The sequence below is a fragment of the Kwoniella pini genome, chromosome 2 (assembly GCF_000512605.2).
Source record: "Kwoniella pini CBS 10737 chromosome 2, complete sequence".
Taxonomy (NCBI): Eukaryota; Fungi; Basidiomycota; class Tremellomycetes; order Tremellales; family Cryptococcaceae; genus Kwoniella; species Kwoniella pini.
Genome location: NC_091717.1, coordinates 2,088,490 through 2,112,404, shown reverse-complemented (window position 1 = coordinate 2,112,404; position 23,915 = coordinate 2,088,490). Strand labels below are relative to the sequence as shown.

General features: G+C 40.2%; 9 protein-coding genes across 9 annotated transcripts; 5 read left to right on the top strand and 4 right to left on the bottom strand.

The window, feature by feature from the left end:
* Positions 1-276: 276 nt before the first annotated feature.
* On the top strand, positions 277-1,020 carry I206_102119 (uncharacterized protein; the record flags this gene model as incomplete). The annotated part of the gene is made up of 4 exons (XM_019158487.1): positions 277-599; positions 654-715; positions 776-858; positions 928-1,020. 4 exons carry the CDS (start codon positions 277-279, stop codon positions 1,018-1,020), a joined length of 561 nt encoding a protein of 186 aa, XP_019008233.1.
* Positions 1,021-1,158: 138 nt separating this feature from the next.
* On the bottom strand, positions 1,159-2,265 carry I206_102118 (V-type ATPase, C subunit; the record flags this gene model as incomplete). Its single annotated transcript, XM_019158488.1, has 9 exons — positions 1,159-1,185; positions 1,253-1,266; positions 1,334-1,370; positions 1,422-1,561; positions 1,627-1,707; positions 1,773-1,804; positions 1,859-1,936; positions 2,011-2,122; positions 2,187-2,265. The coding sequence occupies 9 exons, from the start codon at positions 2,263-2,265 to the stop codon at positions 1,159-1,161; spliced, it is 600 nt and encodes a 199-aa protein (XP_019008234.1).
* A 419-nt stretch (positions 2,266-2,684) lies between these two features.
* On the top strand, positions 2,685-4,659 carry I206_102117 (uncharacterized protein; the record flags this gene model as incomplete). The annotated part of the gene is made up of 7 exons (XM_019158489.1): positions 2,685-2,769; positions 2,828-2,868; positions 2,949-3,440; positions 3,498-4,104; positions 4,161-4,307; positions 4,374-4,507; positions 4,579-4,659. 7 exons carry the CDS (start codon positions 2,685-2,687, stop codon positions 4,657-4,659), a joined length of 1,587 nt encoding a protein of 528 aa, XP_019008235.1.
* A 502-nt stretch (positions 4,660-5,161) lies between these two features.
* On the bottom strand, positions 5,162-5,954 carry I206_102116 (uncharacterized protein; the record flags this gene model as incomplete). The annotated part of the gene is made up of 2 exons (XM_019158490.1): positions 5,162-5,267; positions 5,329-5,954. The coding sequence occupies 2 exons, from the start codon at positions 5,952-5,954 to the stop codon at positions 5,162-5,164; spliced, it is 732 nt and encodes a 243-aa protein (XP_019008236.1).
* A 4,344-nt stretch (positions 5,955-10,298) lies between these two features.
* On the bottom strand, positions 10,299-10,657 carry I206_102115 (uncharacterized protein; the record flags this gene model as incomplete). The annotated part of the gene is made up of 2 exons (XM_019158491.2): positions 10,299-10,338; positions 10,422-10,657. The coding sequence occupies 2 exons, from the start codon at positions 10,655-10,657 to the stop codon at positions 10,299-10,301; spliced, it is 276 nt and encodes a 91-aa protein (XP_019008237.2).
* A 274-nt stretch (positions 10,658-10,931) lies between these two features.
* Positions 10,932-12,548, top strand: I206_102114 (COP9 signalosome complex subunit 5; the record flags this gene model as incomplete). The annotated part of the gene is made up of 10 exons (XM_019158492.1): positions 10,932-10,979; positions 11,047-11,129; positions 11,189-11,240; positions 11,292-11,432; positions 11,487-11,566; positions 11,622-11,712; positions 11,766-11,831; positions 11,885-12,082; positions 12,141-12,343; positions 12,419-12,548. The coding sequence occupies 10 exons, from the start codon at positions 10,932-10,934 to the stop codon at positions 12,546-12,548; spliced, it is 1,092 nt and encodes a 363-aa protein (XP_019008238.1).
* Positions 12,549-12,969: 421 nt separating this feature from the next.
* On the top strand, positions 12,970-15,572 carry I206_102113 (uncharacterized protein; the record flags this gene model as incomplete). Its single annotated transcript, XM_070202509.1, has 7 exons — positions 12,970-12,991; positions 13,140-13,474; positions 13,544-14,562; positions 14,623-14,884; positions 14,934-15,099; positions 15,157-15,380; positions 15,441-15,572. The coding sequence occupies 7 exons, from the start codon at positions 12,970-12,972 to the stop codon at positions 15,570-15,572; spliced, it is 2,160 nt and encodes a 719-aa protein (XP_070058610.1).
* A 3,828-nt stretch (positions 15,573-19,400) lies between these two features.
* Positions 19,401-20,609, top strand: I206_102112 (uncharacterized protein; the record flags this gene model as incomplete). The annotated part of the gene is made up of 2 exons (XM_019158494.1): positions 19,401-19,516; positions 19,595-20,609. 2 exons carry the CDS (start codon positions 19,401-19,403, stop codon positions 20,607-20,609), a joined length of 1,131 nt encoding a protein of 376 aa, XP_019008240.1.
* A 1,302-nt stretch (positions 20,610-21,911) lies between these two features.
* On the bottom strand, positions 21,912-23,390 carry I206_102111 (uncharacterized protein; the record flags this gene model as incomplete). The annotated part of the gene is made up of 5 exons (XM_070202508.1): positions 21,912-21,935; positions 21,996-22,351; positions 22,415-22,696; positions 22,770-23,016; positions 23,085-23,390. 5 exons carry the CDS (start codon positions 23,388-23,390, stop codon positions 21,912-21,914), a joined length of 1,215 nt encoding a protein of 404 aa, XP_070058609.1.
* Positions 23,391-23,915: the final 525 nt, after the last annotated feature.

Genomic DNA, 23,915 nt, shown 5'->3' with positions numbered 1-23,915 from the left:
AATTATGATTTTGTTCAAAGGATAAGGTAACAAAAGAGAGATGAAGTAGAGGTTTCTTGTGTTGTTGTGTGTTGTATGTTGCGTGTTGAAATGATAATTATAATTTATAATGTTATTATAGTTTAATTGACCCTGAATAGAAATCCAAATAATAATAATAATCTCATCTTTTCCTTCTTCATTTAACGCGACACACCTTTATTTAACAGCAATTCGACATAACTCTTATACATTCTCACATTTATACAATTAATCGCATATAATATATATGTAATTATGTCTTTCTATCTAGCTATAGTATCTCCTTTAGATTCACCATTATTTGAATTATCTTTCACATCTTCTAAACCTTCTCAAGGATCTTCATCAACTTCTTCAACTTCATCTTTTCCTTCTTGGTCAACTTTTACAGCTACAAATGGTTCAGATTTAGGTACAGATGGATTAGGAACTGTTAATAATAATAAAGTAGGTGGAACTTTAGGATTATTAAGTGGAGAATCAAAAACTATTCCAGAAAAAAATAGAGCAATTTGTCAAATGATTGCTCATAAAAGTTTAGATAGTGTAGAAGAAATAATGGAAAGTACAGGTAATTTGTGAGTAAAATCCTCATTTACTAGGTTCTTCTCAAAAATTGACTTTTATGATAGGTATTTAAAAAATATAGATAGACATAATGAGTGGATTGTATCAGCTTTTATAGCTACAAATGGTAAATTAAACTCATTTCGAGGTAGGATTTATATATAAAGCTGATCTTTTTTTAATCTAGTCAAATTCATTCTTTTACATGATATTAAGAATGACGAAGGTATACGATTATTCTTTTTAGACATATGGGAATCTTATGTTAAAGTAAGTCCAATATTGTGTGACTATTTCCATACCGGAAAAAGTAGACCTAATAATGGCAATCACACTTAGGTCCTGCTAAATCCATTCCACACTGTGAATACACCAATACGGAGCTCAGCATTCGAAAACAAAATAAGGGCAAGTGCAAAGCGTAATTTATAGAGAAGCATATATGCTCAATTTGTATAAATATTAAGACTGATGTTCAACATCTATAATGGGCATTTCATGCATACTAGTAATACTGTTGTCTAGTTATAATGAAGGGATTTTATTTCGAGTGTGCGTAGTACACGACATTTATGCAAAGTCTTCAGCTTTACCGGACTGGCGAGAAATGAAGAAGTCAGTTCTGAGCGTTGTATCCCGATATGAAGGATTTGTCAAAACTCACTACGAGTAAACCGACTGATCATAAAAGCGCAAAGAGTTTAGTTGTAGCTCATACAAAAGTCTGGAACTTAATTGTACTCACCAATAAGACCGAAAAGACCAAGTACAGATCCGAAAATCTACATAAACCAATTAGCTGAAGTCTGATATACCAAATCATAAGGACTTACCTCAACGATTAAGATCTTTACGAAGAGTTGAGGGTCTGCAGCATCTGCTAAAGCAGCAGTAGAACCGGTAATACCAACCGAAATACCACATAGTAGATTACAAATACCAACAGTCAATCCTCCCCAGAATAAGGCGAAACCTGTCAAAGAAATAAAGCAATAAGTCAATCCTGACATTACAACTGATCTCCTTGTATGAACTTACCGGTATAATAGTTATTAGCAGTGTAAAGGTTTTCTACATCTCCATTAACTCTTGATGAATAGATAATAGCGATAATTACACCTGTTCAGGGGATCAGGGGATCAGCCAAAACCAATAAATATATGACATTTGAAATTATGACTAACCATAGATAGCTACTACTTCACAGAAAATAATACTATATTTTAAGATCAGAATCGAATCGATTTTTCAAACAAAAGTGTGAACTTACGAAATCAAATTCTTTGTACTAATTCTTGGTGCTCTAATACCACCACCTAAGATCGAAGCACCAGTGACGAAAATACCCCTTTTTTCAAGAGGAGAAAGAAGATCAGCTGCAGATAAAGGTTCTCGATAAAATAGATCTGAAATCGAACATACCAAGCAGCACCAGTCACACTCAAACCGATACAAAGTCCAATACCTGTTAAAGCCCAAGCATATGGACTTGATTCAGCAAGGAATTTACCGACATTGAAAGATTCTCCTTGACCTATTACCTCGAAATTAGCGTAATTATATAATACACAAAATTCAAGTTATACAATTTAGCTTACCGGTGAAAAGGAGATACAGTCCGACGGCAGTGGCAATCGATGTTGAGGAGTACAATAAACCTGGAGCGAAGTATCCCATTCTGATGACTTGACCGATATTGTCGAGGGATCGGGCTGAAGTCGAAGTGACGATGAAAAGACAAGGATGATGTGTTTATGCAAATAAAGGAGGAGGAGTATAGATAGTTAGATGATGAATGATGTGGAATATGGGATTCAGGGTGTCTTTATCGTTTGGTGGTGGAGGATCAAAGTACCAACATGGCGCGTGATTATTGTTCACTAACTATTTCAACCCCCTTCATTCACTTATCAAAACTCTACTATATCAGCTTGATATTACGGTACACTCACAGCTACTTCTATTCCCTATCAGCATAACACAGCTCGTCGGAACGTCTCACTTGTGACTAAAAGCTCTTTTGTGCAAGGGAATCTCAAATATCAACGTATTAAGCTAGGACATACTTGTCAATATAGGCATTGCAAATTACTCCAATGTCTAGCAAATCATCTCCTTCCCCAGCCTCAGATAAGGAAGGTGAGGAGATGCAAAAATGGGATACTAATGGATCCACTAAAGGTATGTGACCAATCTTCCTTCTTATCCAAGCAAATTAACGCTAAAACAACCTTCATAGATGGTAACTCATCCTTGAAACGAGTTAGAGAAGGTTCATTGGTGCGTCTTTATCTATTCACAGGAATTGAAAGCCATTCTCTCTCAAATGTTTCTGAGCTGATAATGAGTACAACCTTCAGGAACCAACACAAGCAGAATCATCTATACCTGATCCAATTGCGACCAAGAAAAACCGAATAGGAGGAACCTCCTCTAAAACATCTTCTGGTCCTAATGATATCGCAGAAGTTGATGGTGAAGATCATTCTTCACCTGCTCAAGACGTCGGAGTAGATGCTACCGCCGAAGATAGCCCAACTAAGAAAGAAGAAAAACCAGTTGGGGAAGTGAGGAAAAAGGTAGAAGAAATGTCTTATGATGAAGAGAAAACCCATAAAGCCTCCACAGATGTCGCTGTGAAAGAGAACGGGAAGGAGGAGAAAGTAGAAGCTGAGGGGGCGTATGATGATGAAAATTCGCCAGCTGATAGTTCTTGGGAGAAAGTTGAAAAAGATGAAGTCGAGGGATCGAATGCGGATCATCTAAAGAGGAAGGCTCTGAATAGGAGTGAAAGCTCATTGGTTCAAGGGGAGGAAGATCTTAGTTCAAAGCGTTCGAAAGAAGCTGGTACCGTGAGTATCTGACTCAAAGATATCTACTTCTTCATGAGGCTGATTGAATCATCACAGCCTTTGACTGAGGAAGTTCAGCCTGCTACCACTTCGACCACCAAGAAACCACAAACTACCTTCAGCTCTTTTGCTTCTTCCGCATCCCCTTTCGCATCCATCAAAAGCCCCACTCCACCAGTAAATACCCCTCCTTCCACAGGGCCAATAGCTCCGTCTTCAGCACCAACTTCAGCCAAGAAACCTCAAGCGACTTTCGGCTCATTCTCTGGCAAATCTTCACCATTCGCATCAACAGTTCCGAGTCCAGCACCCACCTCATCGACACCATCTACTGGGACATCTTCCGAAAAACCTGTCAACGAAACGAGTGCAGCACCAAAGAAGCCTCAAGCTACTTTTGGTTCTTTCTCATCTTCATCTTCACCTTTTGCAACCACTTCCACCACTAAATCCACTTCTACGTTTGGTTCTGCCCCAATTAAAGGCTCAGCATTCGGTACTTACTCCAGTACATCCTCTGCATTCTCAACTAAGAAATCTACGCCACCTAAGGGCGAGAGTGAAGCAAAATCTGAAGCTGGACCATCGAGTTTCGGGGATATCCTGAAGGAGAAAGGAGATGATGAAGATACGGAAGAAAAGGTTGAAATGCAAGAACAAGATGGTGAGTTGGATATTCTATTCTGATGATTTGCTAGTCGGGTTAACGGTGAATCATAGTTACCACGGGTGAGGAAGATGAAGAAACTGTCTTTCAAACACGTACTAAGCTGTATACGAATGAGGGTAGTGCAGGATGGAAAGAACGAGGTGTTGGATTATTAAAGTTGAACGTAAGTAGGAAGGATGGTAGTGGTGCTAGATTAGGTGAGTGATTGTTTTCTTCAAGTCAAATTGTGTTAGATTTGTCTCACTGATTGTTGATAATCACAGTGATGAGAACGGATGGAGTTCATCGTTTAATTCTCAATTCAAAATTATACTCGCATTTAACGCTATATCCTGATGGTAAGATGGTAAGAATGACTTTACCTGAAGATGGGAAAATGACAATAGTTTGTTTCCGAGTGAGTATTAGTATATCTAGTATTTAATTTGGATTTGAGGTTGTGGATTAATTCGAGTTCAATCGTTACAGATGTCTAATCCTAAAACAGTTGATGATCTATGTGAAAATATTGAAGAAAATCGACCTTCATCAGATACATCAGATGTATAGATCAAAGTAACAATATTTATATTTAGAAAAGAAACAATACATAGTCAAATTTTGACAATTAAATTTAAATCCATACTAACATTACAAGCAAAGTAGAATAAACAAGTTAGAATATAATGAAATAGGTGAAGATTGATTGATACCATTTGGATTTCTTTTGTTGTTTATATGTTATGCACTGTGTGCATGAGATGTATAGGTATTGTCATTATAAACAATGTGTTAAAAATCCCAAATAACATGACATATTTGCATAAATTGATCATACATTAAAAAGAAAAGAATCTAAATTATTTCAAAACAGGCGTGTATCCAATTTTAATAAAGTACAAAAGTCATCATAAAGAGCACAATACAATTAATAGATATCCTATTCTCATTCGCTGTTCATTCAATTCTGACATTGATCAACATATAAGGTGATAAAATCTTTATAATTTCTAGATTAAATTCTTGAAATTGTATTTGAAATAGGAAGATTCGAAATAGAATGAATTTAATTTTATTGTTGTTGATCAATAATATTTGGTAAAGGTTTAAAAGAAGCTAATTCAGCAGGTGAAGCGTAAAAAGATATAGGTCTAGAATTAAATTGAGTTGATGTATAACTATAATAAATTTTATTAAAACAAAATACTTTGAATTATAACATGAGAATTAAAAACTTACTGATCTGATTTAGAATTTATATTTAAATTTGAATTTGAATTTGAATTTTTAAATTGATTTTTTCTATTTAATTCATTATTAACCTTAACCAAAGGATTAACTTTGAAAGAATCATCAGTAGTATAAATTTTCTTTTCCCATGTTTTACTTATTGTTGGTTCATTTAATAATGTGTTTAATAATTTTTGAAATAATGAATTAGATGATTTAGGTGAATTAGATTTAATTTGATCGTTTGTTATTGCATTTTCTTCTTGAGAACTCAGATTAAATATTTGATCATTTTCAGTAAAAAAATTTGATTCGACGTTATTCTGATTTAATTGATTAAGATTTTGTTCATCACCCACAAGCATAGGTGAATTTTCATTTTCATTAGATTGAGATTCCAATTTTTCAGGTGAATGATTCTCATCTCCTATATATCTATGCTGTGTTCGTACCAATTCATAAGTTGAATGACTTTTATAATTTTGAACTTTTCGTATTGGTGATATAGGTTCTAATTTACTTAAAGGATGATTTTCATTATTATTTTGAATTTCTTTTTGTACTTTATCATTTTCGTTATTGGTATTTATCTTATGAAGAGAATGAAGAGGTTTAAGATGTGTAGGAGTTGGCATTATATTTTATCGTTTTACGATTTTGGCGGATAATATAATGCAGAAGATGAATTGAATGTTGTTGTTTTGGATTTATAATTCGTTATTTGTTATTTGTTGTAAAAACCGATCTGTTTGATTTCTGTTTATTATTCGCACAGACTAAAAGACTTGAACCTTTCCATTCAAATGACTGATAAAGTTAATTATGAATGCCTTAATTAAGGAATATATCAATTTATAAATTCGTTACACAGAAAGATCATTTTAAACAGTAAGAAATGCATGACGATCATTATAATGTTTACTTATTTTTGAATGACGATTATACTTGAACTTGATAATAAATAGGATATATTTGATTGATTGATGGATGGTGTGTGTGTGTGTGTAAATTCATCATTGATGTTAATTAGCTTCATTCGCCACCGCCAGTCTTGACCTTGTGGCGCCTGATTATAAACGTCCCGAACTCCACTTTCCATCACCCAATCTGCGAAGTCCCAAGGGCTTGTATCAACGTCAAGTGAGTAGACCATACGATCATCCATGTGTGCATCCAATATCAGTCATTCGTTTGACGGTCCAAACGCAAAAAAGCCCACCCCTCTACCTCCTCCCAATTAAGGGAAGAAGTAGAGAGGTGGGCATCTTTGACACAACAGCAAACTGTCCTCGAAGAGGTCAAAAGACTGTTGAAAGGAAGAGAAGAATAAATAAATAAATAAAGATGATGCGTAGTAAAGTAGTAATAATGCAGACGAGTAAAGGGGTAAAGGGAAGGAATTCAATGAATGGTAAAAAAGGAAAGAAAGCATAGTATGTCAACGCCTGTCCAATGCAAATTTGACGAGGCGCGTAATAGCAAGCATGTAGTACGAACCCTTTTCGAGAACCATGACCATTTATTTTCTTTCCTATGCACATTAACAAGTTCAACCTTTTTCAGTGCCCAAATTTGTTGCTCGATCCATAATGGCTCAATCCCAGCGAGAGGATGTAAGAGATACGTAATGGATGAGTTGTGGGGTGAGTGTTATTCGCATTTTAATTTTCGTATGGTGAGTGACGATTGCCTGTTAGACTACGCTTTTTTGGCTCTTTTTCCTATTTTCGCTTCGGTTATTTCTGATGTTGTTTAGATCTGCCCTTAAGATTCAAGTAATGATCGTTAAGATTTGTAGCCAACCAACTCCGATAATTTGACTGAAGACGAAAAGTAAGAGAAAGAGCCCACAATGACCATGACGAAATACCAGCTGAGGTAGATAACCTAAGAAATCGTAACTGCTATGCTGTGACTGTATTGAACACTGAATTCCAACGCCACTTGAATAACCTCGCTGCGTTATTTCGTTACTCGTAAATATCCACGACAACAACAAAGTCCGGGGTCGAATTCAAATGAGACGATAATCCCGAATGATGAAGGAGCTGTGAGGAATTTAGGAGTAAAACGATACAGACTAAAGGCGGGGGAAGGCAATTCAGGTTACTTATTGTAAAACCCAATGTAAACAACCATTTTTGATAGACCAAATAAAAATAAGAAAGAAAGGAACAACAAGACAAGAGAAAAGAAAGAAAAGGTATGGGACGTTACCAACACCTTTCTTTTCTTTCCTCCGCTCGTGTTTACCATTTACTAGCTGAAACCACGTTTTATGCTTGTGCGTTGCGCATCTGAGCGATGTCGAGTGCAAATATCGTAAAACCTTATAATGACGAGAACTCGATGAGTATTGACGATTAAAATGTTTTCCACGATAACGCGTTGGCAAGTGAGTGAATCGCTTCTTTCAAGGTAAGTGTCGAACTTGTGTCCTCATCTTGATGTAATAGTCACGCAATAGCTTGAAGTGACTCAACCGAGATCCTGAAAGGATTAGAGGAAGAGAAAAAAAACAAGATTGACAGCGACAAAAGAGCCAAACAACTCAGTGAAGTCATGAAGACTCTCACCTGGGTTTTCGAAGAAAAGCACGGTGTTAACACTCTGGTAAACCACAAAAGACCGGAGGTCATGAAAGCTCACTAGAGGTTTTTCCACTTAAGACTATCTTTTGCCACATCTTGGTTAGAGACGGGTGTCAGATATCTCAATAAATTCACTAAGTGCTAACGAGCGGCAAAATGGTCTCTTTCTGAACGACCATCGAGAGAAGCATTTTGATGATGTCGACGGGTGGTGAGAGGATGAGATGTCGAGGTTGCTGAGTAGGAAGGGTGGTTAGTAAGGCCCATCGAGTTGTTGATACTTGATTGATGGTGAGAAAAAGAAAAAGAAAGAAAGAAAGAAAGATATGAGCTGGGAAAAGGAGGGGATTATATGTGTCTATGGTGTGATGGAGTTGTTTACTCAGTCTTAGTGGGATTTTACCCTTCCTTTGAATTGCAATTACAACGGGGCGATACGCACACAAAACAAAGAAACAAAAGATGACTCAACATAATTTGCAATCTTCATTTGAAATTTGCAACAAAAGCTACGTAATCACTTGGACCAAAACTGCCCTTTTGAGTAAACAGAAAAACCGCACGATATGCAAATTTCAAATAAACCACGAGGCATTTGCAAACACAGCTGATGACCAAAACAGGGAATTTTCACCCTTATGACGGCATTAAGGATTAGTGGCGGCCGTTGTTTGTGGAAAAGCATCTGAAATGATCCAGTATCTTTGCTTATGGCCAAAACATGTCTGCAACCCAAGCTTCGTGAATCTGAAGCTCCGTGAGCTTGGGACGATTTAGAATAGAGCAGTATGAGCGGATCTATTGAGCTTAGCGTACAAGTATGTACAATTGAAATATACGAGTTCTTGAGCGCCTCGGTATCATCATTTCACTTGAACTGAACATTAAGTATCGTTGCTCATCTACTCGCCCACTGTCTATCGGGCGAGAGTATCATATATCATCTATGTCCGATCGGGCAGATTAATTTAAGAATATTCCTCACCCTGTGGGGGCATGGTCTCTTAACGCGAAGTAAGAGGTAATGTGTTGTAGAATGGCTATAGTGGACTGTCAGCCTTGATCCACAGTTAATCACGTTGCAACTATACTTTAGCGAATGACATGAATGGACACGACATGTTCTGAAGCTGCCACTTCTTTGATGATTCCAGCCTCATCCGGTGGATAAACGTTCAGAGTAAGAGTCTAGATTATTCTGGATGCGAGATTGGGAGAAATACACATCAAGTGATCGTGACTAATGGAATCCGACCTTGGAGTGCCGCTTTGGGTGATGAGAAGCTTAATGAATCCTTCGTTGTCATATATCATATACATTTCGATTCCAAGAAGACATTCAGGTCCCTTTTGCTGACTAGCAAGGGAAGTCTTCCACCCTTTCATGATTTCCAATAATAGACATGCATCACGTTTTACAAGACGGAAGGAGAAGTAAGAATGCAGAGCTGAACAGGACCAGAAGTCACTTGGCAAGGTATGGGTGTTGCATTGAAGCAAATACCAGTAACATTGAAGGACCTCAGGACCAAACGACTTGTCGGGAAGAGATTGTCATTGAAGCAATAAAATACAGAGGTCAGGCCATGAGATTGGGATAACCCCTCATGATGCTCAGGCATTATATCGGTGCTTGTGATAGAAGATGATGATGGACACATTGAAGCACATCCTTGTGGTATGAAAGGTTCATGAGCTGATACCACCACTTCAAGATGATCGGACCTCTTGCAAAAACAAACAAACTACGTCGAGATAACGACTCAAGATGAATGTCAAAGGAGTCGCACTGAGAATGCCCTAATGAACCCCGCTTCGAGTCGATTTGTGAACGAGACTTGTTAAACGCGTTCCCGAATTTAACCCTGTTTCAGTGCAACGAAAAATGTCTTGAGCATTCTTAAGGGCAACGAAGCACCATCTCAAAAAGGACCGCACGAAACGCGATAGCATATGACTTCGTCATTATCTTGAATGTCAAATGTCTCGATGCCACTTATCGTGCATAATGTGCGAAAGCAATTGCTGTCAAGTACGTCAACAAGCTCAGTCAGACAAGTAGGACCATAGTCATAAGATCTCTGACCAAGATGCATGCTTGATCCTTCATTACCGCGATCATTCGGATCTGCCGAATGATCATTTAAACGACGATATAAGGAATGCCTTTATACTAAGTACACTGCCCTAATCCCGTGTTACTGTGGTACAGCCCTGCTGCTGAACTATCATTACGACTCCATCCTTTCTCATTCTTCGTAATCCAACTTGACAAGCTCAGATCCGCGATATATCATTCTTTATGACCGGAGAGCGAGCTATATAACTAGTAATTTTCGAGGATATCCACAATGATAAGTAGGTTGATACAAGGTCTGATATTTGTATTCATCGTTTGGTACCAGCAGCAACGACAGAGTTTCTTGTTCTTTTTGTTTAAAACCCCAATGTGAATAAATTTAGCTTAAACATTTACTGTTGAAAGAAAAATGAAAGATTCGTTGAACATACAGGTTATCGATATATAAACTTAACATTTCATTATCTTTAGCAAGTTTCTCGTTATCAGTTTCTATTTCTGTAATTCTAATTAATAATCCACGTAAACCATCTCTTAATTGAAGTATATCTTTAATTATTTTTTCTTTCTCTAAAGCTGATTCAACTGTAGGTTCTGGTATATCTATAGTGCTAGGAGTTGACCATGGTTCTTCTATGCCGCTCTCTGGGTAATTGGAAAGTGACATTTTCGTCTAATGGCTTTGATCCGGTTCGGGGTTTGGGGATCAATGCTTTGAGGTGATCAAAATAGATGAAGACTGTTATATGGTTGACTTCCTCGACGAACGACTGCACCGTATGATAATCGAATTACGTAAATGGGAGAACTTAACATGTAGCGCGAAGTGGAGGTGAACGAGGAAATGACGGTGTTACCACACCTAATTACTTTTGTTGGATAAATCAAGTCAGCTTATTGTTTTCCCCAGGAGCACTTTACATTTAGGTGAAGCGGACAAGATGGCAACGATAGCAATGAAGACGTTCGAGCTGAATAATCAAGTTCAGGTGAGTCATTCTTTGCTTAGACAAGGCGAATGATTATCATGGTTGATATGATCGATCCCGTTTGCAGTCTGTTGATCCGACAACAGCTATCTTCCAATATTCAAGAGAGGACGAAAAGTCTTTGGAAGATGCCGCGCCATGGTCACAAGAGTGAGTCAAGCTCAGCATACTGTCAGAAGCGAGAGCTCAACATGGTATTGGTCTCATAGTCCGCACTATTTTCATACGGTCAAAATATCAGCTGTAGCGTTGATCAAAATGGTACACTTATTCCCGTCCCTACTGATCATGATGAGCTGACGATACGATCAGGTGACACACGCTCGATCAGGAGGAGCATATGAGATCATGGGAGTCATGTATGGTAGAGTTAGAGACGGAGTATTTTGGATTATGGACGCCGCTGCTTTACCAGTCCAAGGTACGGAGACCAGGGTCAATGCGGGGAATGAGGTGAGTTCCCTCATGATTAGTCTCCTTATTGAGCCATAGCTGACTTCATTACAGGCGATGGAATATATGGTCAGCTTTCAAGAATCCTCGAGAGAAGCAGGAAAGGGCGAACTATTGAGAGGATGGTATCATTCGTAAGGTTGATTAACATTAATCTTGAGGGAGATTGTTGGACTGATCGAGATATAGACATCCTGGATATGGTTGTTGGCTTTCAGGTATCGACGTGAACACGCAACAGAATCAACAGAAGTTCAATGACCCTTACTTGGCGGTAGTAGTGCGTCTTCTCCCGGTTAAACTCATTGCATCTCACGGCTAATTAGTGTATAGATCGATCCCAATAGGACCGTATCAGCCGGTAAAGTGGAGATTGGGGCTTTCAGGACCTATCCAGAGGTAAGATTGCCATGAGAAGGTCTCAGCGGCAACTGAATGAGACACTGTACTAGGGCTACAAACCACCATCGTCCGGAGCGTCTCAGTATCAGTCTATTCCGATGGATAAGATAGAAGATTTTGGCGTGCATGCAGATGCATATTACCCCCTCAAGGTCGAGATATACAAAACAAAGCTGGACGAGGAGTTGCTTGACTTGTTATGGAACAAGTACTGGGTGGCAACCTTGAGTTCAAGTCTTCTTACTTCTGTGAGTCACACATTATTAGGTAGAAAGTCGCTTGCTTACAAGAGAAATCTTATCATAGAACCGAGAGTACTCCACTTCCCAAATCAAAGATCTCAATGCCAAGTTGCAAGGTGCATCTGCCGGTCTTGGCAGCTCATCCACCAATCTCAAGCTAAAGGCCCCGCCGCCATCTCAAAGTGGTAGTAAAGGCAAAGCCAACAGTAGGGAATATGCGGGAGTTGAAGAGGAAGATACAGCTCTTGCAAAAGCTGCTAAGGACAGGTACGTATGATTTTGTTTGCCTTACGTTGACTGCCCATCTGCTCTCGGAGAATTTGCTCATGAAATACCCGATAGCTCGCGAATCGCTACTGAAGCTCAAAATGGAATGGTCGCTCAATTGCTCAAAGATCGATTATTCAACACTCCACTTAGCGGCGAATTGACTCGTGACGCTGCTCGAGCTACTGTGCAGGGACGACAATGATATCAGAGGGGACTTGAATCCAATTTGTAGATTAGAAAGACTTGCGATGTTACCTTTGTATATATATAATGCGATCACGTGACGAGAATGACTTGTCTTGGCCACGCGGGATGAGCGCACAATGCGTCAGGGCACAGCTACACCATACAACAGACAATACTACTTATTATTCTCAGATATTATTCATCTATTTATACATACTAGTCCTATATCACGCAAGCCAAAGACAACTGTACACAGCCCGACATAAGCTGACAAGTCTTGCTCTGCTTCGCCGAAAGCCCCGAGTCTCCAGAACTTTTAGCCCTTGTGCAGCCTTGCAGCTGCGGTTCACGGTGACTCTGTTCAACAATATTCTGAGTCGGCATAGCGACATCCTTTCTTCTCGGACTCTTCAGATAATCAGTGCTACGATATCAAGATGGGTATAAGAGGATTAGATGGTGAGTGGAAAGCTTGTAGAGCTAAGCTGATCGTCAGTTTATATTCGAGAGAGGAAGCTTGTTCAGAATTGCCCATTATCCGCTATTGCCAACACACGGCTCGGAATAGATGCAACTCATTATCTTTCTCAACATCTTTCCGACGCAGAGTCTCGAGAACCTCTCGTAGCAGCCACCGGTGGATTACCGCTTGGTATAATAAGTAAAATTGAAACCGACCTCCGAGCTTTAGAACGCCTAAGTATCAAACCAGTCTTTGTCTTTTCCGGTCTCCCATTAGCATCAAGACCTCCGCAGAAAGGGCCCGACCCGCAAGCTGAACGTGAAACACAGATCAAGAATGAAGCATGGTCTTACTATGAGAGTGGGCAGGTGGAAAGGTCGATCATGCAGCTTACGGCTATAAGGAATGGATCGTGGACGGATTCTAAAGATTTGTTGAGGTTGATAATCAGGTTATTCAGACATAGATTTGTGGAGTTTGTGATTGCGCCATACCTGGAATTTGCTCAAGTAAGTACAATCCAGCTCGAAAAAAGCTGACCAATATAGCTTGCATACCTTCTTCAACACCCCAAAGGTTACATTCATGCTGTATATTCGTCGACAGAATGTCTTTTATGGCCAATTGATCGAGTCATAACCTCTTCAGACTGGACCAATACCTTCCAATTCGTAGAGAAGAACAGACTCCTCGTCGACCTTAATCTCACTAGCGAACAATTCCTTGATATGGGTATTCTAGCTGGTTCATCTTTATCCCGTACTTTCCCTCCTATCGCCAATGATTTCGCCGTCAAAACAGTAATCGACCTCATGCGACAAAACAAATCCGGTATCCTCGTATGTCAGAATTGGCGAGACTCTCAATTCAAAACTCAAAATTATATTGAGTTGTTCTGGAAAGCTCGTCTTGCGGTTAAATGCTCTCTTGTCCTTACTACCGAAGGTACTTGCGTTCCACTACCCACAATAATTGCTCCGGAAGGTCAAGCATTTTCCCTATCCGACATTCCCGGTGAATTGGATGAAATATTTTCCCCTCGAATACCCGACGAACTCTACTTTTACATTTGCAAAGGTTTGATAAGTACTCAAGTGGTTGGATGGGTCACTAGTGGTATTATACACGAAAATCAACCTCTAGCAGACACTACTGATTATCATAGATTCATCAAGGATGTCATTACTGAAGGTCCAACATCACCACGTTGCACGACTATCGCTTTACTCAATAATGTATTACATCCAGATTGGGCCAAGCGCCGGATCAACGCGCATTATTTCTTTGATCCTCCATACGCAGCTCCTCAAGGTGCTAATATCCCCTTTACTGACGGCACCACTCAATCGTTGGTAGAGAAGCTTAAAGGATGGAACGTGCCAATGATCAATATTGAATCTGAACTGAGAAGACAGAATTCTTCAACGATCGATCTCAAACTCTGTATAGGTGCTTTAGTCACAGAGGAACTAGCAGCTCAGACTCGAGCTAATCATACCGGTAGAATATTGGATAAGAAGGATGAGCTTGTAGCCAATGTTTTGTGGCGTCTTATGGAGCTGAGAGGGTGGGTTATTCTGCTATTGTATCGTACCGCTTGGAATACCTGACTGACATGAAAATTCAGCTTCATAAATGCCAATCATACACATACATTGATCGGTAAAGCATCATATGCCGCCAACGCAGTATCAAGGGTGAATGATAAATTCCAAGAACCTCTCTATCTGTTTTTGGAATTACTCAGAGCAGGCGTGGTACACGGCTCGAAGTGGGGAGGTGAGACAGCGGAAACGTTGTCTGGCGGTCCGAGCTTCGGCACAGAAGATGAACAAAAGAGTATATTGTTGATCATGCGGTGTATCTCAATCCTTCCCCTAATCTTCCGAGTAAGTATCAGCTCCCACTCTAAGAGGACCGAAGCTGATCATTGCTTAGCCTCAACAATGGGTTGGTCCATTATCACGTGAATTATTGGTCTTCAACTCTTTTGTCAGAGCGTTATCGAAATCACTAAGACACCTTTGCGAAGCTGTTTCTGTACATATCTTACTCTCAGGCGGTGCTAGACGAAACAGAGAGGATCATCAAGATTTCATGCTTAGTAAGTTACCATCCTCTTGCTATATTGACTAGGTCTTATGCTGAGAGGACATTGGAGGTTTACCATTCCAAAGTGAAGTGAATACCGGGTTTGGTATCTTGACAAAAACCTACCTTGACGCGACAACCTATCATTATGAAGACACAATTACTGAAGCAGACGCCAATACGGAGAAAGCCATTCAAGCTAAAAAAGATGCTTTGTCGTTCGTTGAACAATCGTTTTCTAGTGTGAAATTGCCTTTACAAGAAGTAGAACGAGGTTTCAGATTCTGGGATTCTGTAAGTCCATTTATTGTTTGATATTCGTGATGTTGCTAACTACGGGATCTGTCTAACTAGATAATGGCGGCCATACGATCGCTTGATAAGGAACAAGGACCTACACCATCGCTAGCACAAAAAGTAGTTGGCAAAGATGTTATAGAACAATTCGAAAAAGCGGACAAATGGTTGAAACCCATGAGGCCATGATGCGATTATATCAGCACTAGCAAGGTAACGCTCGGTATATGATCGGGTCATAAGTAAACATCCTACATGCATATATCAATACTATTCACACAAGCAGGATTGCGATGGCGTGTTGGTAGATCTCTCATCTGCAGAGGCGTATGACGAGGCGTTATTGTCAGTTCGTCAATGTAATCAGTCGGGCAGATTTCGCGAATTAGATGACATAAACCGACCTGGGGGTGGGCTGTAACGGGAGCTTTCCATGTGCACGATGTCTTTGATCAGATCGTATATACGTACCCAGCCGTCTAGACAGATAAGCGAGCTTTGGCACGATTGTCGGCATTACCTCCTCGCTTCTCAAATCAAGCAAGAACCGGAAAGGGTTCCTGATCTCTGTAAGCCGCCTGCGTCGTGCTTCTTTTGTTTTCTTGATCACATTTCATAGCACGTCGCGTAGAGTCTCGTAGATTCTTCTTATCACGTCAGAAAGTACAGCGACATTCAGCACATTGGATTTTGACTTGTTCTTGCCTACCAACATTTATCGCCCAGACCAGAGGTAGGACGAGCGATCGACAGTACCGGCCCCCTATACTTCATGGAGAAAGCTCGTCGTGGCAGTCAGATTGTTTTGTCTTCAGATTGATCCCATAGCTGCGGATTCAACTAGCTCGTTTCAGGTCATGTTTTATCTAGGAAAAGCGGGGTTCTCGAAGCGAAGTGATCAGTTACCGACCTTGTCACACCCGAAGCGACATCCGATCTCAGTTACATCCGAAAAACTAAACATGCGTAGCTTAATATGGGTTTTATGGTGAAACAAGGGTTATACATTACTTTCAGGAGTTCTAGTCAGATAGGCGATTTAAATGAAGAGGTTAGATCCCTTTTTCTATCATTTTGGATATGTCATCGATGAAATGTTCCATGGGGCTTGAATAATGCTTAAAATCCGCTAACGGCGCTTTCATGGGACCTGTGTCGGATGTAGTGACAGGCACTTTATAGCTTAAAAACTTCTGCACTGCTTAAATCGATTGGTAACTTTTTCAAAAACCCCCTGAACATGAACTAGCCAAAGATGTCTAAGTATCACCGATCGTCGTGACTCCTATAAGTATCTGATATTTGAACAAAAGGTCGTTTAGCTCAGTGATTGCGTCAGACACCTCATAATTGGATTCGAATCCTGAAAATTTCGTCCTCGATTACTAAATTGAACTTAAGGAGATAATCAAAATTTTTTGAACGGACAGAAAACCCCGCCCACGTGAAACACAATGACGGAATGATTACGCAAATTTTGCCGAATGTGAGGTATGAGATGATACTTGAAGATTGGTATGATGTCGTTTAAATCGCCGAAATTACAGATTTACAGATCCATGTAATTGCTCCCAGATCGGCTTGAAAAAAGCGCCCATGGTGTATATACCGTCATTTCAATTCATACGAAATGCGATTTAGACTGTGGCGGTATTCTCGTAATTGTCATATAATGAAGTGATTCAAGCCTGAAGTCGATTCAATTCTAAATTCGATTACATGACATCGAAAAAGCTGCGAGATCACTGGTCGCATAGATAAGAGCGGGTGGAGTGTATCAGATTAATGATGCCCTATCTCCGTACACATGATTGTCAATAAGGCATGTGGGAAGAACTCAAAAGCCACATGCATTTCACAGACCAGCCAAATGGATTAGGTTTTAATCTCCAATTAAATCGGGTGCTAAGATAGCTATCAGACGACTACTACTGTGACCAGTTATATGCGACTCTTCGGGGTCACCAGGCTCAGGAACCACTTGACCGCGTGAATGCTTAAATTCTATGACTATACAAAAGTATTCGATCCCACGTGAGGGCTCATGAAGTACGTACCCCCTTCACCCCATTTTTCCCATCTACTAAAAGCTCAGGAACCAAACTTTCCGTAACACCGGCTCTCATGGAAATGTTGGTAAAGATGTGAGGAATGCAAGGGTGTACTGTTCTTCGATGTCTCGGTTCTCAGGCTCGGCGATCGGAGCTTTTTTATCCGAAAAGAAGGAAGCTTATTTGATCCTGGAGTTTTAGGTGATTGGCGTATGATTAACACTGAATAACTACAGTCTCTCTAATTTGGCTTCTGAAATATCATAAGTATATCCAATATCACCTACTAAAAGGATCAATCGGCTCGGGAGTCGGATGCTAGGGGCGTACGTACCGAATCAGAATCATGAGAAGGTCTGAACTCTGCTTGATCCCGTCTAGACTATGGAGGCAGATTTTGACGTCGTATCGTTCATGGAATGTACGTTACCATTAAGCCGAACAACGAGCTTTGATGACTCCAGCGGAGTAGACATGAATGGATTCTCCACTCACACCGTCGCACGTCTCTTCGAAAAAAGCTGTAAACGAAAATTCCGTCAAGGTTGAGCATGAAACCGGTAGACTACTGCCACTGTAAGTAATCATCCTCGGTCGGATTTCTGCGCGCGCGATGACAAAATGACGGCTTTTTTCCCTTTCAAATAAGAGAAGAAAGAAGCAATAATGATCATGAGCAACGTTATGAGTGGTCCCTGAGATCCAAACTAGGCATTCGGGGTCTAACCAATATTCAGGTAACGACAGGTCCCAAAAGAGACATATTGTAATGATGCCGTTATATCCGGGTGAAAGATTGAGTACTAAATCTTTCGATCATGATGCGACTTAGTTCTCATTTTTTTCGCCTATCACGTAAATCACCCCATGGAAAACTACAGTAAAAGGTAGTCGCAATTCGGTCAAGAGCGGAAAGGATAGTTTCGCTTCTTCCGCTAACCTAAACCGCCAAAGGATGACCCTTTGTCATGTTCAGGTATGGCTCCCACTGCATTTTCGTATTCTTCTGATGCATCTCATTTTGAGAATCATAGCAAACGAGTCTCAAACGGTTGACAAAGACGATCATCAGTATCACCATACTGTTCAAGGTAAGCTGTATTTCTCTGTACCTTTCAAGTCAAAGGGATATATACTACAGTTCTCGTTATCATCCCTGGTATCGGTCGAATCTGCTCCTGACCAATTCTTCTTTGGTAAAGTGAAACATTTGGTATTCAACCGAGACATTCATTTCTTCTTAATATTGGATCGGATCACCTTTAGTAGTATCTTTGATTTATACCCTTTTCCCCTCTGTCACCTTTCTCTTTTTAAGGAGTAGGTTAATATCCGTACCTTGCGCCAAAAGTTAGGGAAGACGGAGTAAGACAAAAGGTCTGATCGTCCTTGATTTCCTTCCCTGCCGGTTTTTTTTTTCCTCCACCATTACAATTTTCTAGACGACATCAGCGTTAATACCCTGGTCATAGCTTAGAAAGCCAACCAGCTCAAGACTCGTTTGGTCCGAATTACGATCATATGAAATTAGGATAACGTCGTCTGTGTCACCTTGGGGTACGAACCGAGAAAGGGTTCGAAAGAGATAGGTAGCAATAATTCTGGTTGTCACACAACATCATTAGAGATAGACAGTCAAGAGATAAAATATCAAGGAGATATATAAAGCCATTTCTTGCGTTATTAGTACCCCTCTTTCAAAATAAGAAAACGCCCACTTTCCTTCGTCCACTTTATGACAAGATATAAGCTATCTGTATTCGTCATCAAAAGTACCACCAACATCGTTCAGGCGTAAGCCTTCATCTGGTCCAACTTGGAACTTTCTCTTATCACGTTTGATTACCTTTATATACAAAAATTCGTTCCCCATCATCAATTTGTGAATTTTACAATATCACTCTCCACTATGAACACTATTTTGTCAACACCATCGGTCCTTATTCACCAACCGCACATGCACGACATGCCGCCCATGTTCGATGGCTTCGGCTCAGCATATCCTATGCACATGGCTGAAGGATCACACTCACCAGGTCGTCGCCAGAGGATATCTATGGCATGCCAGTATTGTAGGCATAGGTAAGTGATTTTTCTCCTTTTCCCTCAATTGCATGTATAAGCGTTCAGATGCTGATTCTCCGATTTTGCGCTCAACAGGAAGATTAGATGTTGCGGTGGATCTCCATGCAGAAACTGTACGAGGGCAAAGAGGGATTGCGAGTATGCACCGGTACCGGAAGAGGTGAACAGGGCAACTAGGGAGAAGAAAGCTATAGCAAAAGCTACAAAGGCTGTACACCATGTATCACCCATCACCACTTCCTCACCATACTTTGCCGATCAACCTGTCTTCAACGTACCTTACGTCTCCGGACCTGGCCCTGTCCGACCTTCTCATCTCGGACATCGACGTACGGTTTCAATGCCAAACGGTGGCATTGCTCCTTGGGTTACACCACCTTCTGCACCTGCTTTGGCATCACCACCAATGTTTGAATCCCCTCATTGGATGTACAATGGCTGGACTAATAGTTATTCATCAGCTCCTCTCCAAACCCACATTGAGACAACTCCGGCATCATCATTCCCTTCTGTGCTAGAGGAAACACCAATGCACCAAGCATATCTCAATGGTCATGCAGACCAAAATGGGATGTTCACCAATCCCACCCCAGATGAAACTTCACGCTCTTCGTCAGCTGATCATGAATACCCTCCTTCACACATGATGCCCCCAACTCTACCTACATCGTGGTCAACACCTTCGCTACCCACTCAAACATACCTTAGACCTGCTATACAATTGTCACCTGGAGTACCTAAAGTCTCTCACGGTTCATCTCCCATAACGCCGGCTACAACTGGATATCAAACCCCTTTCCCAACTCCACCTTTATTCCAAGTTCCTTTCATCATGCCAACAGCTGTACCTTCGTATCACCACCCTCAATTGCAACAAATGTCTTCTCAATACCCTCACTATTCACAATCGCCTTTAGGTCAAAGTACGACAACTTCCCCTACTTTGGCACCGGAATTGTCATTACCGCAAGAGAAAGAATATCTGGTTGGTTTAGGTATTGGTGTACCAGAAGTTCAATCTGAATATTATCAAACACCGACTCCAACTCTTTCATCGGACGAATATTTCTCACCTCCGATGCACTTCTAAAGATAACATCACATCATCCACTCCCCCAAAAAGGCGAAATTTACATCAGGATTTACAATTTCTTGTTGGTTTCGTCAGTATTTCGAATTGAACATTGCGGAAAATTTTTCTGTCATCTTATATACCTTTGACAAATTTACATCTATCATGTAGCATACTTGTAGCAACCCATTTCTTATATTTTTTTCCTTTTTTCTGCGATATTGCTTTCAAATGAACATTTTTTTTCCATACTTACAACTGGACTTTTCTAAATCAAAGATTACGGGACAATGTTCATACATATACATTATATTCTGTTAGTACTATTCGTTAAGCCTCCGACCTAAAAAAAAATTGTGGACTTTATAAAACTCCATAATTGTCTTTTCGTAGAATATGGGTCAAATTTCCCAAATTATAAGAATCATGCAAATTCTCAATTTAATTCTGATTTACAAAAGCTGAATATGTTGTTTTTGTAAAATGTTCGGTCGAAACCGAAGGGGAAATGAATTTCCGGTTTAATAGGACCGAAAGAGAAAAAAAGATGATCTCATTTGAAACAGATTAATTTCCATTTCTTAGAACCCGTTATTCGGATGCATAATAGGTGCGTATTTTATCATATGCAATTTACGGTAAAGGAACAACAAAAAGTGAAATAATCAAAGCCTAATCGTCATTTATGAAGCTAGATAATAATTTGGGAAATTAACCAAAAAAGTCATTTGACCCATGTTCTCTGGAATGGCTAAAAGGAACAAAATGTTTGTCCATATACGTAATGACCAAATATATGAAGAAATCATGTGAAAATTCCACGTCAATGGCTTTTAATTGTCTGCCATACGTAGATCCGATTCAAAAATATAAGAATATAAAAGAGTCGCATATGCATCGTGTGAACAAAATAGTAATGAAAATTCGTGTATCGACAGAGTTGATAGATCTGCATTTTTGCCTTTTTATTCAGATATTCGTTTAATGTCAATTGCACTCGGATTATTGAGCTCCGGACAATGTACCATGAAATATTACAATATACCACGAGATATTTGCATGAGATCCATCTAGCATATGCTCTATAGACTTACTTGCTATATCCGCCTCTTTACTGACCCAGGCTAGAACTTGATACCGATATGGCCAGGTAAAAGGGATGTTTAACAATCTTGAAGTTATCTGTAGAACGAGTTTTGGGGAAGAGCAGGAAGAATGACGTTTCGTGATCGTATCATACTGATTATGAGGTATCGTTGTGAGTTCTTTCTAAGTCGCATGTGAGTGAATGTCATGTACAAATCCAATTATCGTTTAAAGCTACGAATTATAGTCGCAAGTCAGCTTTCAGATCCAAAGAAAGGATAAATGGCGAAGTGTGTGTAATGACGGATAGTGACTCACCAAACTATCCATCCTTCCGAAAATCTCTAAGACCGTAGCTACAACTTCGAAACATAATTCTTCTTGTTCTTCCTGACCACCACCAGCCCCAGCTTGTCCACTTGTACTTTGAGCCATTTCTTTCCTAACTTCCCTCACTAATTCTTGCACACTTTCACGTCCTACACCTCCACTCGTACCTTGACTTTTCCTTGTTCCTCCTCCAATTGAGACCGGTCCAGCAGTGTTGGATGTTGTTATTCCAAATGGCCAAGTCGAGAATTCCGCCAAGATATCGTCGCATCGCGCAAATGCAGCTTCTCGAGAATCGTATGACAGTCGTTGTAAAGCGTTTTCGAGCACACTTGATGCATATGCTGGAGATTGAACGAAAAAGGTCAATACCAATCCAATCAAAGCAAATAGTTTATAAGACTTACCTGCACAAACTAAGACGACCGCTCGCATATGTCGGTACTTTACACCTTCCTTGTGCAATGCTTGAGGTGGTATGGCCGCCGTTCGAGCAGTCAACAAAGTCAAAGTTCTCCTCATCACATCATCTTTTGCGTTCATATCTGCAATAGGATGGGTTGCCATGTCGAATAACAGGAAATTTCGTTTCTCTGTCCTCAAGACACCTTTATCTACCAAACCTTTCGCTAAACGTTCTCGAACTTGTTTGAGTTGATATCCAATCTTCATCACGTTCCAGGTCTCACCTACAGAATAACACGTATTGATCAGCGAAACAGCAATTTACGTGTAATTGAGAAACACGGAACCGAACCTCACCACTCATCAAGTCGACCCAAGCACCGGTACCATACTTCTCACTCGATTTCATCATTTTGAGTGCTTCATCCAATATAGTTTCCCCTGTTTGCCTATCATCGATGACTTCGATCAACCTATCTGCTAAAGCTAATCTTCTACGCGATGGATCTTTGACCATTGCAATTCTACGTCTTAACGCTAATTCAATCAATATACAACCTCGCAAGGCGTATGAAATATTATCGTTCCAGAATGAGAGGTAGCCCTATCGAGCAAACAATGCAAATAAGCTCCCTGTAAGTGACGTGGATGGAAATTGCTGGCAGAGCTCACAGCCTTATCTTTCAACCCTAACAGGAGGACCTCTTCCATTATAGTTAATCTTGGCATTGTTTCTGCTTCCCCACCATTTTCAAAGTCTCTAGGATCATACGCTATCTTTCCTCTACCTTCCATAGCACCTGCACCACCTGAACCTCCTGCTGAGCTTGTAGGTGCATTGGCAGCATTTCCTGATCGCCTAGGTCCAGCTGAAGAAGAGGGGAAAGAAGGGCTGTCTGACATTATTGGCGAAGCTGACCCTATAGCTGGAGAGGCTCCTGCTCCACCTCTTCGACGTGTTAGACCTTCGGAAGCCATATCGATTGGGTATTAGTGAGATGATAGGGCAAGAATTATATGAGCGACGGAATGAATAAAGGTGAACCAGAGGTTTATGCTGATATAGGCGATTATTGGCTTTTGAAGGATTGAAAGTTGAATTTAAAGTTGACGTTGTAACTTTGGACCTGCTTGTTTCCAAAGTATGAAATGATTCTATGCTGTATTGACTGTTGTTATGCTATTGAATTGAGAGCATATATTGTATTCGGGCCCATATAGCTGTTGCATGCTGTTACCTGTTGCTGCTGCTGGTTATTTGCTATTAACTACGCGTTGTTAGTTCCTGAATGGGAACATACATACAGTGTGAGGAAGGGTATATCTCCGATATTACCGCAAGTGGCAGTCATCTCATCTCCTCAGTAACTTCCAGCATCATCACTTTTACCTCGCATTAATGCATACAACCTTGTGTCCAGGTTAGACAGATATATGTCGATCATTTTCATTCAGCTCTGATATTTTTGTATTGCATACCCAATCAGTTGAATTCAAGCCTAG